This window comes from Pipistrellus hanaki (assembly GCF_964339955.1).
Source record: "Pipistrellus hanaki genome assembly, chromosome: 3".
Taxonomy (NCBI): domain Eukaryota; kingdom Metazoa; phylum Chordata; class Mammalia; order Chiroptera; family Vespertilionidae; genus Pipistrellus; species Pipistrellus hanaki.
In genome coordinates, this window is record NC_140505.1 from 87,821,418 (window position 1) to 87,836,672 (window position 15,255).

General features: G+C 41.0%; 1 protein-coding gene across 7 annotated transcripts in view; it reads right to left on the reverse strand.

Annotated features, from left to right (window-relative positions):
• Positions 1-10,198: 10,198 nt before the first annotated feature.
• The window catches only part of SPART (spartin), a 73,066-nt gene continuing 68,009 nt past the window's right edge, over positions 10,199-15,255 (reverse strand). For 6 of the 7 annotated variants that reach the window (XM_084879556.1, XM_084879560.1, XM_084879557.1 and 3 more), the window contains exon 9: positions 10,199-12,643. In XM_084879556.1, the coding sequence (XP_084735682.1) occupies positions 12,370-12,643 (274 nt within the window). In that variant the 3' untranslated portion in view covers positions 10,199-12,369. The remainder of the gene's footprint in view (positions 12,644-15,255) is intronic. The other variant, XR_014794674.1, reaches the window with a different exon arrangement.

Here is a 15,255-nt window from a genome sequence, read left to right on the forward strand (position 1 = left end):
GCTGGACGGCTAGCTGAGAGGAGGCTCTGCAATCTGGGAAGGAGAGAGAAGGCACGCTGAACCTCAGGAACTGTGAAGGTACGGAGAACTGTGTGCCCGAAAAAACGCTGGCTTACTCCTGGCGCAGGGAGAGGAAGAGCCGGACCAAGATAGCCGCTGGCTGACTCCCGGTGCTCGGAGAGAGTGGGCCGGGCTGAGTTCGCTACTGGCTTACTCCCGGCACACGGAGAGGGCGGACAGCAAATGAGCGGCTGGTTTTCTAGTTTGAGAGGAACACAGAATCACCCTATTGCTCTGATAGACGGCCCCAGACAGGGAGAGGCCAGACTGTCAGGCAGTGGGCAGAGATCTCTCAGAGGTGTGTGAAACCAGAGGCCATTACTGCGGGACTTGGGGAGGAGCTGAAGGGAAAACAAAGCTTGTCTGCACCAACCCGAGACTCCACCCCATCCAAGCTGAGCACAGAAGCTCTCCCAGAGGCTGGCTTTCTCTAAGGAGAGACTGGCCGGAATCCAAAGCTTGTCTGTGCCTTTACCAAAGAGGTGCACGCGCCTGCAACCAATCTTCCAAAACTCTCTGCGAACAGGACTTTTCTAAGGCGAGACTGACAGGGAACCAAAGATTGTCTGTGCCACACCGAGACCCTGCCCCATCCAAGTGGAGTACAGAAGCCCTCCTAGTTGAGACACTGCTGATCCTCACAGCCCATTGGCTTGGAGATGAACGCTTCCCAGTGATACCAAAAATAAGCAAGGCTTAACAACAAGAATGCACACACAGCCCACAAAGGGCTATACCAAGACTGTCCACCACTGGTAACTGGGAAGGCTGTGCTACTGGGCTCTACCAGAACACCTAGCACACAAAGCTATTCCATCAAATCAGGGAAACAACTAAAATGCAGACAAGAGGAAAGGACTCAAAGGAAGGAGATGGAGGAAAAGAAAAGATTGGACATTGAGTTCAAAATTACAGTTATAAGGTTATTCAACAATATCCTTAAAAAGGCCGATAAAATAAATGAGACCTATGAAGTTATGAAAAGGGAGCAACTAGTAATAATAAGGGATCAGCTAAATAGAAATGAAGAAAACATTGTCTGAAATAAAAGATATTATACAAAGTCCTAAAAACAGACTGGAAGATCGCAAGAATCAAGACAAAGATTTAGAACACAAAGAGCCAGAGGATACTCCTCTGCAGAAGCTAAGATAAGAGAATCCAGAAAGTTGAAGATAGTGTAAGAAACCTCTGGGACAATTTTAAGCGAACCAATATCAGAATTATGGGGATTCCAGAAGAAGAGAGAGAGCAAGATACCCAAAGAATACTGGAAGAAATAGTGACAGAAAACTTCCCCCACCTGGGGAAAGAAATAGACTTACGAGTCCAGGAAGCCCGCAGAACCCCAAACAAAAGGAATCAAAAGAGGACCACACCAAGACACATCATAATTAAAATTCCAAGAGCAAAAGACAAAGAGAGAATATTAAAAGCAGCAAGAGAAAAGCAGGTACTTACCTATAAATTCACATAAGATTGTCAGCTGATTTCTCAACAGAAACCATGCAGGCCAGATGGGAATGGCAAGAAATATTCAAGGTGATGAAGAGAAAGAATCTACAGCCAAAAATACTCTACCCGGCAAAGCTATCACTCAGAATCAAAGGCCAGATAAAGAGCTTCACAAATAAAAAGAAAAGCTAAAGAAGTTCATCACCGCCAAACCAGAATTATATGAATTGCTGAAGGGGGTTCTTTAGGAAGAGGAAGAAGATGAAGATAAAAATTATGAACAACAAATAAGGAACTATCAACAAGTGAATCTAAAAACCAAGGGAATTAAAAAATCTGATGAACAATATTAACTGGTGAATACAATAGAATCAGAGGTATGGAAGGGGAGTGGACTGACGATTCTTGGGGGAAAGGAGAGTGGGAGTGTGGGAAGAGACTGATCAAAAACTGTGCACCTATGGATGAGGACAATGGGGGATGGGGAAAGGACAGAGGGTAGGGTGGGAACCTGGTGGAGGAGAGAAATTTAGGGGGGGAAGAGGAACACATTTGTAATAATCTGAACAATAAAGATTTATTTAAAAAAATAAAATAAAATAAAAAAATAAACTGTAAAAAAAGAAAGAAAGAAAGAAAGAAAGAAAGAAAGAAAGAAAGAAAGAAAGAAAGAAAAGCATTTTAGAATGGATAGTCATGTCCTAGGCCAGTATCTTCCCAGACAAAGATCAACTTCAGAGGGGGGGGCAATGTTAAAATATGTACACAGATAATAATTTAATAAAAAATAAAAAAATAAAATAAAATAAAACAAAAAAACAAACAAAAAACAAACTAACAAAAAAAGTTCAACTTCAATCAGTACTGTGCATCTAAGATAACATATATCGTATTTTTCGGACCATAAGACGCACCGGACCATAAGACGCACCAGTTTTTAGAGAAGGGAAATGAAGAAAAAAAGATTCTGAAACAAACAGTGTCCTAAAATATTTTATGTGCATTAAAACCCAACATCACAGTCATAAACACATGTAATCAACCCTGTAAAGTAAACAGCAGCATTTAGAACCATTTTAGAGCCGGGCAAGCACACAGAGACCACACAGAGCCGGGCAAGTAAAAGTATATGTGTAGGCTATATTTGGACCATAAGACGCAGGGACTTTTTCCCCCCACTTCTGGGGGAAAAAAAGTGCGTCTTATGGTCCGAAAAATACGGTACCTGTGGATTGTCAGGGTAAGTCCCTTTTCTGGGCCCTTCAGGGCACAAACCACAAATTCCTTTATTGTCAGTTATCTTGTCAATTGTTGACTTTTAACTATCCTGTTACCCACCCAAGTAAAATAAATGTGTCTATCATTTTACTTTTTATCCAATCTGAGAGGTTTCCTCAGTTTGCTTACTTCTGCCTTCCTAATATATCACCAATGAATTTCATGTAACCCATTTATACTTCTCCTTTGGTTTTAATGTATAAAACAAAGTGAAAAACCATCATTCTCCAGAGCACTATCTCCATAGTTTGAGATCCTGTTTCCCAGCAATTGTCAATCAACAGTTTGGCTCAAATAAATTCACAAAAATTCTTTATAGGTTTCAATGTTTTTTGTTTTTGTTTTATATGTTGACAAAAGCAACATTTTGGAAATATTGGAACATTTGAAAAAGCCTAATGAGAAAGTAAAAAGTATCTGTAATTCCACCTCTCAGGAATAAACACTACCAACACAACACCTTGGTATAGATCTTTTAAGTATGGGCAATTTTTATAATGCAGCATCCTTGTCACCAATGCTCGTGGATCCACTCCGTCTGATTACTGGGATTACAGTAGCATTCAGTCTCTAGATTTTTAAAATACCTGATTTCTATTTGCAATCTACCCCAGGCTAAACCCTTAATTAGTAGCAATTGGTGCTCAAGTGCTTCAAGCCAATGGCTTCTACATTTTGTTATTTATGTCACGCTATCACCTGGAGCAGCACTGACACTCACAGGAGGGGCTGATACTCTCACCTGGCAATCATTAGCCTCCATTTTCCCCAGGAGTCAAGGGCTTAAACCAGTGTTTCCCAAACTTCTCTCATGATGAGAATCACCTGGTGGAGTTGTTAAAACACAGATTCCTGAATCCCAACTAAGAAGTGCTAAACTAGAATTTTTGGGAACATATAGGTAAAATTATATACTTAACTAGTGCTCTAAGACAGATGTTATATACAGAGCACTAAGTTAGGTATGCAATTTTACCTATATGTTCTCAAAAATTCTAGTTTAGCACTTCTTAGTTGGGATTCAGGAATCTGTGTTTTAACAACTCCACCAGGTGATTCTCATCATGAGAGAAGTTTGGGAAACACTGCCTTAAACATTTAGCTCTATGTGGAGAGACTAAATTGCTCTTCAAACAAAGGGTTCATTTGAGGCTTCGGACTGTCTTAAAGGTAGAAAACCACAATTATCTATTTACTACTAATCCGACATTTTATTCAGAATTCCATTTTGTGCACCACAAAATACTATTTTCCTTTTTGTTTTAGTAGGTGCCTCCATTTTGAAATAATTAAGAAACCCAATTAAACTGATCCACTTCCAAAAGGTCATAATTCCAGTTCAGAAAGCTTGTTCCTAAGGAATAAGTTCCTAAGGAATGTAGGTCATTTTAAGAGGTAACAAAACTTCACACAGCCCAAAAGGTTTCCCTCTCATATGGGAAATAAGAAAGCCAACACTATTTGCCCTACTTGCTGGGACGGGTGAGGTTTTGTTTACTCCTTCCTATTGGGCTAATAATCACCCTTCATTTTTATCTAAAACAGCTACACAAGTGATTGTGTGGTTCTGCTACTGGACGATAAGGCAGTTTCAAAGAGGCCTGTGGGCTTTTGAACTTCCATGGAGGGTGCGAAGAAGTGTGAGGAGAGTAGCGGCTTTGGTTTCCACACAAACCTGCCCTTGTGCATGCGCTGAGGAAGGCTGCACGGTCACTTGGAGGCGCCATGCCAGAAAGTAAACTAAAGAAGAGCATCCAAGTTGTGCCCAGACAACAGCACTTTCCTACATTACAGAAACTTTCCTATATTCAAGCTAAAAATGTCATTCACATTTTCTAGGCCACCAGCCCCACTACTAACTTTTGCTCCTATACCAGTCGTCTCCTGCCTGAAAAATGCTTTTAAGTTTGGCAGGTGCCAGGGCTAGAAGGAGGTTTCTTTGTAAAACACTCTTCTCCTTCCCGCTCGTTTCCTGGGAGGATACAGCTGGTCCTAACCTCGAGTGGGGTAAGTGCCCAGCGTGGGACTCCAGGACCTTGGGCCTGGACAGCCTCAGGAGCCCTGCCTACCCTCTGCCCTAGGCTCGCTCCCGCCCTTGAAAGACGCCCTTCCTGCCCCTGACCTCCTGAGATGAGGCAATGAGAGACGCCTGTGCAAGGCTGTGCAGCCCAGGGGCCACCGCTGCCCCGGACCAGCGGCAGTTACGGACGCAGCTGCCTCCCCTTCCTCCTCCTCTGCCTCTTGCCTCTTACCTGACTAGAGATTTGGCCAGGCTCCTGGCGGATAATTGAGGCCTCCATGGCCCGTTGTCCACGTGCCTGGTGCTGGGACAGCCTCCCCGCGGGAGGAGATCAGCTCCCCCGGGCGACCAGCCGGCTAATGGTTCTGGGCCAGCAGCTGCGGCACGTAAGCCCGGCAGCCCTTAAAGTGGCCTTGCCCTCAGGCCTGGCGCCTGGGGAAGCAGCAGGAGGCTCTGAGGTCGAGGAGGGAAGGACTGCGGGAAGCGGGTAGGAGGACGTGGGTTGAGGGCAGGCGGCAGGGCTGCCTGAGAGGAGCTGCCCAAGGTGCCCTGGAGGGCCTTAGGGGACAGGACCCTGGGACTGGCCCATTCCCTGGGAGATGGATTACACAGACCTTAGAACTGCCGCTCCTCTGCCTCAGGCCTGACTACTAAATATCATATGAGTATCTTTCAAGTTTTAATGTTAGGTATCAGCAAACAGGCTTATTTTCTTTTCCTGGACAAACGTATGTGAGGACAGAGAATGCGGGTGCTGCGCTCTTTCCCACCCTTAGAAAAGTTGAAAATTGTAGAGGCATCTCATTTTGTCCCATGATTCAACAAATATTGTCCCTAAGTGGGAAAGTGAACCAATAAGAAGTCTCCTAGAAGTGCTGCTATGTAACCCAATTTATTCAGCTTTCACTAGACATTTTTTAAATATATATTTTATTGATTTCTTAGAGGAAGAGTGAGGGCTAGAGAGTTAGAAACATCGATGAGAGAGAATCATCGATCTTGCACACCCCCTACTGGGGATGTGCCCGCAACCAAGGTACTTGCCCTTGACCGGAATCGAACCTGGGACCTTTTAGTCCGCAGGCCGACGCTCTATCCACAGAGCCAAAACGTTTTTGGCATTAGACATTTTATTGAAGTCTGTTGAGTGCCAGAATCTTTTGTAGGTCTTTACTGCTGCTCCTGATTTTCCCATTGCTAGAATGGAGGAGGTATGTGTGTGTGTGTGTGTGTGTGTGTGTGTGTGTGTCGGGGGGGGGGGGTTGGGAAGGGAGAGAATGATATCTGATAGTGTTTGTCAGTTTGGATTGCCTAAACTCTTGATCTCACTTGAACCATCAATACCCTCTGTCTCAGGGCAAACTCCTGTATGTACTGAGCGGGTCCTGGTGTGTTTGGGGGGCATGATTTAGATCTTGAGGACATGCAAAATTATTATTGTAGTTCTTCATTATTTTAATGGGTAAGGGTGCAGATAAATTTCTGATGAGATCATTCTGCATTATTTTTGAAAGTAAATGTACACGTTTTAATTAATATTGTTAACGAAGAAACCATTGAAACCTGTAAAGAAATTTTGTGAGTTTATTTGAGCCAAACTATCGACATATGCTGGGAAGCAGAACCTCAACAAATTGAGAAAATGCTCCGAAGAATGGCGGGTTATGTTTCTATATTTATACATTGCAATCAAAGGAAAGGGACATAGGTGAGTTACATGAAATTCATTGGTGATAGATTAGGGAGGTGGGACAGAGCTAAGCGGGGAAACCTCTGGGATAGGGCAAAAGGTTAAATGATGGACATGTGAGCTTCTTTTACAGAGATGGATACAGGATACTCTAATGTAATTAACAGTTGACAATTAATTTGATAACAATAACAATGAGGAAATGTCTCAGAGTCATTTGTTGTGCCCTGAGGGGTCCGGGGTAAAAAGGAAGTGACAAGTTACCCAGACATCTCACAGATATGTTATCTTAGAGGCAGGAAGGCAAATGGGCTCAGTAAAGTAGATCAAAGTTGATCTTTGTCAGATGAAATATCGGTCTAGGACATGACTGCCCACTACAACCTATTTGTAGTTAGATATTTAATTTTCAAACCATCTTTTGTGGTTATTTTAGGTCTCTGAGTTTGCAAGACTGCCACGCAGGCCTCCCCTGAGCTTGTCAGGTTAGCATGTGGCTCTTTTCATTCATATATGTCTTGCCTACCACCTCACCTTTCAATTCAAAACTCTCATCACTTTAATTTCCACTCCAATTCCACAGCTTTATTCTCAATACTGTATTTAGAGTAGCTTCAGCTCAGAAATATTTAATTTAAAAACCACTGTCTATATGAAAGGGTTAAAGAGAATAAAACAGGGCAGAGAAAGACGTACAGTGCTTAGCAGATATCTTGCAGAAATCTTGCAGCCTTGAGTCCAGCATAGCTCAGATAACCAGAAGACATCTGGCATGGGAAGAACCAAGGATGGACCAGACCTTTACGTCAGCAGAGCAGCTTGCAGCCAGCAAGGATTAATAAAAACCTCCCTCTCCCTGCTCTCTTTGCTGATGCCTTTCTCAGTCTCAGCCTAGGTAGAGGAATAACATTATGGCCTCATGTCATAGATGTGTGGCCCTGGCCCACTCTGAACCTTTCATTACCAAAGCCCTACTTTATAAAATACGATGTTGTCTGTGCAACAAGCAAAGGACGGCTGGGACCCCTGTCTGTTATGTCAGAGATGTTCTTTGATAGCACTCTAGCAATTTGCTCTTTAGCTAGTTTCCAAATTTGTCTTCTAAGTTTAAACAGAACAGACTGGGAAGGGGGTGGGAGTGTCCAGAGAACACTTTACTAGTCACCCTTTCCTCCAGTTAATAATCTCTAAGGTGACCAAACTATTTCTTTCTTTTTTTGTTTTTATTTCAGAGAGGGAGAGACAAAAAATTCAATGAAGGAAAATCATTGATCAGCTGCCTCCTGCGTGTTCCCCACCACGGATCGTGCCTGCAATCTGGGTATGTGCCCAGATGGGGAATTGAACTGTGACCTCCTAGCTCATGGGTCAACGCTCCACCACTGAGCCACACTGGCTGGGCAAAACTGCTTCTTCACATGACAACTTTCTGCATTTAAAGACATTATTTTTTGTTTTTAAATTTGATCTATGTTCTTAAAACATATTTTTAGTTCTAGCTGGTTTGGCTCAGTGAATAGTGTTGGCCTGCAATATGAAGACTCCCAGATTTGATTCCAGTTGGTGGCACATGCCCAGGTTTCGGGCTTGATCCCCAGTGTGGGATGTGCAGGAAGCAGCTGATTCTCTCTCATCATTAATATCTTTTCCCCTTTCCCTTCATCTCTGAAATCATTTAAAATATATTTTAAAACATTTTTTTTAATCTTTCTGGATCTGTAAAATATATTGTGATTAGAAGAAAAATTTGGAAGGAAGCTACTTAAAAATAATGAAATGTTTTCTTTTAAGCATTTCTGTTGCTAAACTGAATGCAAAATGGAAAAATTCATTAGGAAATCCATTTTTTAAAAAGCCTAGACTTGAATTTGCCAAGAAGAGTCCAGAAAACTGGTTTCATATATATATATATATATATATGCGCCAGATTATGATTTCTGAACGCATAATAATCTGGCCACTCAGTGTATATCCTATATAATAAAAGACTAACATGTAACTTGTCCCCTTGATCAAGAGTTCGACCAGCAGGCAGGCAGGCCGGCCAACTGCCTATGTCCCCTCCCCCTGGCCAGGCTGGCTGGACTCCACCCAAGCGCAAATTCATGCACTGGGCCTCTAATATACATATATATACACTGAGTGGCCAGATTATTATGCATTCAGAGATCATAATAATCTGGCCACTCAGTGAGTGTGTGTGTGTGTGTGTGTGTGTGTGTGTGTAATGGAAGAGATAATAGAAGAGAGATGGAAAGACAGAAATACTGATGTGAAACACATCAATTTGTTGCCTCTTGCATGCACCCTCACCAGGGCCCTGGCTGAGGAGGAGCCTGCAACTGAGGTACATGCCCTTGACCTGACTCGGACCTAGGACCCTTTGGTCCACAGGCCAATGTTCTACCCACTGAGAAAAACCAGCTAGGGCCATTTTCTGGCTTTTAGCTAACAACTCCTAAGGCTGGCTTAGGCATATAGACAGAAAGACAATAGCTCATTTTATCATCAAAACCTAGCACTTACGATCTATCGATCTATTTGCTATCATCTTGGGATATTTTCTATCATCAAGCCAATGGAACTATAATTAAAAATACTCATATTAGGAGCTGGAATCAGAGGAAATCTATAAAGATCATTTATCCTTCCCTACCTCTGTTTAGGAAGGACAAGACAGAGTCTGGCCTAACAACTACTCTCCTGTGTACAGTCCTTCCTTTTTGAGGCTAGTGTGTGACCTCTTCTTTCATACTATTCTCTTCCATCTTGCGAGTTACTTAACTTCTCTACAGCTCAGTGCACTATTCTATAAAATAAAGATTATAATAGTATACATAGTATATACCTCATAGGAATGTGAGAGGTTAAAATTAATTGATATAAAAGCACTTGGAACATTATTGATTCATAGTAGTGAGAGGAATTAGAAACAGGGTTAGAAAGACAGGGTAAAGGTTGAAAGGAGGGAGAAAATATGGATGTTAACTGTTGGAGCCAGCTAAAACCACAAGAATGCTAGTTTTGTAGGAAAACAGGATGCCACAAGAATGCTTATAAGGACAGGAGGTTACAAGAGATGGGGAGGAAGAGGAAAAAGAGGAGGGGGGCATGAGATGGATTTTAAAATTGTTACTGGACAAAGAAGATAGAAGGAACCAATCAGAGAATGACATAGACAAAGTATGGGTCCATAGCAAATAAAAACCCTTAGACAAATAAGCTTCGATGACAACCCATTCTCAGGTCTTCCCCTCATGTGGGGAGTTTGTTATTTGCTTATAATAAATTTCCATACTTTTGCTTAAAACTTCTGCTTTACTGCTTTAGCTAGAATGTTTGTTTTCAGCCTTGGGACTCAGTCTGCAAGGGGTTCTTCTTGGGTCTCTAGCCTGCTAACATTCAAAATGGAACTGACACCTTGGCTCTTCTGGTTCTCAGACCTTCAGACTTGGACTGGAACAAACATATCAGCTCTCCTAGCTCTTCAGCTCACTGACTGCACATCCTTCAGATATCTCAGCCTCCATAGTTATTGGGTGTTATAGTAAATCAATGTGTGAGTGTGAGTTTATGTGTACAAAAGAAATATCAAAATATCCAAACCTGTAGAGAGATTTTGAGTTTATTTGAGCCAACTGATGACAATTGCAGGAAAAAAATTTCAACGGATTGAGAAAATACTCTGGAGAATAGCAATTTTACTGCTTATTTAATACATCAGAATACAAGGAGAAGACATTAAGGGAGGGTTATATAAAATGCATTGGTGGTAGATTAGGGAGGCAGGAAAAGACAAAGCAAGGAAATCTCTGGAACTGGATGAAAAGTAAAATGGAGAGAGACATACCTCTTTTACATTGGTGGGTAGATAACAATTCACATTTATAGCACATAGATGGTATTAGGGGAAGAAGATAACAATGAGGGGTTCTGTGGTCTCAGGTTATGGTGGGCAACAGTACCCTGAGAGATCTAGAATATAGGAGATTACTCTGACATTCCAAAGGCATGTTATCCTAAATGCAAAAAGGCAATAGACAGGCTCAATGAAGGTGAAGACGGAGCTTTGTCAAGGAAGATACTGGTCTAGGACTAACTCTCCACCATGACTCGCTTTTAGTTAAGAATTTTTATGTTCAAACCATCCTTTGTGGTTACTTTCTGTCTCTGAGTTTATAATGCTCACCATGTAAGCCTTTCCTGGGCTTGTCAGGTTTAGTATGTGGCCCCTTATTCATTATACACACACACACACACACACACACACACACACACACACACACACAAGTACACATGTACATATATATTCTGTTGAGCTCTAATATAGAAGCTGTTCTTATCCAAATTTTGTCTAGCTATTACTCTGAAAAGGCAAACTACAACCAACTTAACAGTAATGAGGTAAAACAATCATCTAGATACTTGCTGACAAAACCAATTTTGCTGACCTCTGGTCTAAGGTTACTTTTTAAACTTTAAGCTCCACTATCTGTCATTCCATTTCTTAAACAAGGCAGAGACTGACTGAAAGCTATTTACCAATTCAATTCCTTGGCCTTAGGGACAGACTCCACCAATTCTATGTGTTTCCAAAATACAAACCAATGAATATATTTGAGACTAAGTAATTCAGGGACAGTTTGTTCAAAAAGTGCATTATTTAGACAGTTTCAAATAAGGTCTAATAAATTAAAGGCCATTAGAGGTTCAAAAAATATTAGAATGGATGATAGCTATAAAAACCAATGGCAATCTTTCAAAATCAATAAACAAAAATAAAATGCTATTATTTACCTACATATCTGTAGCTTATATGTCTGTGAATATCTTGTCTTCTGCCAAAGCAGAAACTGTGATGCCCACTCACCACAGATTAAGCCTAATGTCTTCACATTTATTACATTAATTATAAAAGCTTTTCTTTCTAATAATTTAATTTATTGGCTTTTTAATATATAAAATTCCAATGACTGAATTCCAAAATAAAAATATATTTATCATCCATAAACTCAATACTGTTTATATTTGTTTTTATAAAAGTTTAGCCTTTTGGAAAAACTTAAAGAAATAGATATGGCAAAATAATTTCTTAAAGTATTTTTTTTTTTTGCCCAAATTAAGCTGATTAATAATCACTGCAAATTTTAATGCAATACTAATCATACCCCCAAATTTCCCAGGTTCTTACTTCTTGAAATCCAGAAGACTTATGTTTCTATCTGTATTCATTTTAAGTCTAAAAGACTTCATTTGCTAATGAAGAGTAAGCTACTAAATAATTTCATAAACCTTTTTTTTTCTCCATTGGTCTGTACCCTGTTTTGAAAAAGTCTTTTTAAATGTTATCTGAGAATTATTTTAGTTTAGGAATATAGTTTTTGTTTAGCTTACATACTGGAAATACTGAAGAAAGAAATGCACAATTAGTGTAAAAAGAGAAAATAATATTTTAAGTCATTCCTTCCCAGTACAAATAAAATTAAGGTTATTAAATGCCAAATTTTATATAAATATATAATAATATCCTACTTTGCTTTCTGAAGGATAGCAAATACAAAAATAGTTTAACATTAGGTTTAATGAGGGCACATGAATTATTAGTTTTAACTGCAAGAATATTAGCCACATTTAGAAAAAAATAAACTATAAGAATATAACTATATTTCTAAAAGCCAGATGAAAGAATACTAATTATTTTCCTTATAAGTAGAATACATGCCATAAAACTTATTAAACAGTCAATCTGTAGAAATGAATACATTTAAAAACTACTGGTTAATCTATGGGGAATTTCACATTTGCCTATCAACACAACTGCATCCATCTTGTAAGTATTTGGTATAGGTGATTCATAGCATATCCGTCATTTATCTTTCTTCTTTGCTTCATTCTTCTCGAGTTCCTCTGTCTGATCATCCTTCGCCCCCTTCATGTTTACATTTGCTCCCCCTGTTTGGTTTCCCTCCTTTGAATTATCAACTATTTTATAGTCCTCAAGGATTGTATGTCCAGTTTGTTTAGCAGTTTTCTTTACCATTGCTTTGATGCCAATGTTATCAATATTATAGGCAGTTAAACCAACATTGATGGCAGAATCTACTGCATTGTGTGTAGCTTCTCCTGCAGTATGTCCATATCTTTAAAAGAAAGATTAGAGAAAGTACAATGAAATTATAAATATAAATTAAAGTCTTCTGAATAGTCACACGATTAGCATTTTATCACTGAAAGTAAAATCAAAGGTTAGGTTTCAATTTAATTAATAACTTAAAACATAGGAAAGAATAAAATCATACTGTATAAGGCTGTATTTCCTCCTTTAGCAAAAATTGTGTGTGAAAACAAATTCTAGATTAACTGAAATTACTGTAATATTGTTTATGTCTTAGCTAGTTTGGCTGAGTGGATAGAGCATTGGCCTGTGGACTGAAGGGTCCCAGGTTCTATTTTGGTTAAGAACACATGCCCAGGTTGCAGGCTCCATCCCTAGTGGAGGAGCATGCAAGAGGCAGCCAATCAATGATTCTCATCATTGATGTTTCTCTTTCTCTCTCTCTCTCTCTCTCTCTCTCTCTCTCTCTCTCTCTCTCTCTCTCTCTCTCCCTTTCCCTTCCTCTCTGAACTCAATAAAAAAATTTTTTTAAATAATTTTAAAAAAGATTGTTTATGTTGAAAATAAAATCTCTATATATAAAAGGCTAAGTGTCCATCTGACCAGTAGCAATGACACGTACTGACCACCAGAGCCCAGATGCTCAATGCAGGAGCTGTCACTATGCACAATGAACATTTAAAAATAAATGGCACCACAGACCTGGTGTCAACAAACCAACACTCAGCTTCCCCCAAGTGGGACACAGGCCCCGCCACCACCCCACCCAGAGTGACACACCATCAAATCGCAGCCAACACTCCCAAGACTCCATGGCGCAAAATACCTGGGTGCCGGGTAATGACATCACGTAGGAACACCCAGCTTCCTCTCCCTAGCAACTAGCCTCCTTGGAGTTTCTTCAACCCAGGAACCCAACTTGCTTTATAGCCAGGTGCAAACATTTTACAGTTTAACCAAATGTCTGTGAAGCATTTTCACGTGCCTCATCCCATTTGATCCTCTCAGAAGTCCTGGAATAGGTAGATAGGAGACTCAGTAGAATCCTGTTTTCTTTTCATTAGCCAGAAAACAGAGATTTAGAAAGTTTAGAAACTTGACCTGACTGAAAAGAAGAAATGCAGAAACGAAGATGGCAGCATAGATAAACACCTAAACTGCTGCCTCCCGTAACAATTTCAAAACTAAAACTAAACGACAGAATGAACATCATCCAGAACCACAGGAAAGCTGGCTGAGTGGAAATTCTATAACTAGAAACAAAGAGGAAAGCTCACAGAGATCAGAACTGCAAAGGACTGAGGTAGGGAGACGTGCATGTGGAGAGGAAGGACAGCTGAGTGCCTGGATGATGTACTTTGGTGGGAGAGGGAAGAAAGCCCCTGACTGCACTGAACCCCAGTTCCAACTGCATTGAACCCCAGTTTTTGGTGAAAGGCCAGGCTCATACGGGGGGAATATGGACTGTCAGGTAGAGAGAGAGAGGCACACGGAGACTTGGAGAGGAAGCCGGGGCGGGCAAGGGTCTGGAGGTGCTCACGTATGAGCGCACGCATGACTGGCTGCTGAGGTTGCTGCTAGCTCTCCCTAGTGGAAGGGAGTCAGAAGCTCCTGACTACACTGAATCCCAGTTCCGACTGCACTGAACCCCAGTTCCGTGTGAGCCTGGGGGAATCTGGACTGTCAGACGGAAACTCAGGGAAGCCTGGAAGGCAGAAGTCTGAAGGCGCAAGCCCAAGGGCAAGGCTGACGGGAAGCCACAACCTTCTACACAGCTCTGAGACTCTGCCCCATCCAAGCTGAGCACAGAGGCTTTTGCAATTTTGCAAGTCTGGTCCTATCAAGCTATGTCCAGCACAGGTCTCCTGACATAGACACAGCTGATACATATAGCCAATTGTCCTGGAGGTCAATTCCTCCCATAGATACCAACAACAATCAAAACTTAACTACAACAAGGCTGTACACACAGACCACAAAGTGGTGTATCAAGAGTGTCGACCTCAGGTGACTGGGAAGGCTGACCCACTGGGCCATATATAAGGTGACCAGACGTCCCGCTTTTGGAGGGACAGTCCCAATTTTTAACAATTTGTCCCACGTCCCACGGTGTTTTTAAAAAGTCCCAATTTTTGGAAAGATTAAAATCAGGACTTATTTATTTTTAATATATTTTACTGATTTTTTTATAGAGAGGAAGAGAGAGGGATAGAGAGCTAGAAACATTGATGAGAAAGAAACATCGACCAGCTGCCTCCTGCACACCCCTTTGGGGATGCGCCTGCAACCAATGTACATGCCCTTGACCGGAATCAAACCTGGGACCTTTCAGTCTGCAGACTGACACTCTATCCACTGAGCCAAACCAGTTTTGGCAAAATCGGGACTTTTTTAAAACACTGCGGGACATGGGACAAATTGTTAAAAAGAGGGACTGTCCTGCCAAAGGCGGGATGTCTGGTCACCTTAGCCATATAGGAAACCTACCACACAAAGCTACCCTACCAACTCAGGGAAGCAGTGAAAATATGGAGACAAAGTAACAGATCACAATCGAAAGAAATGGGGGAAAATAAACAACTGGATATAGAATTCAAAACCACTGTTATAAGGTTTTTCAAGAATCCCCTAGAAAAG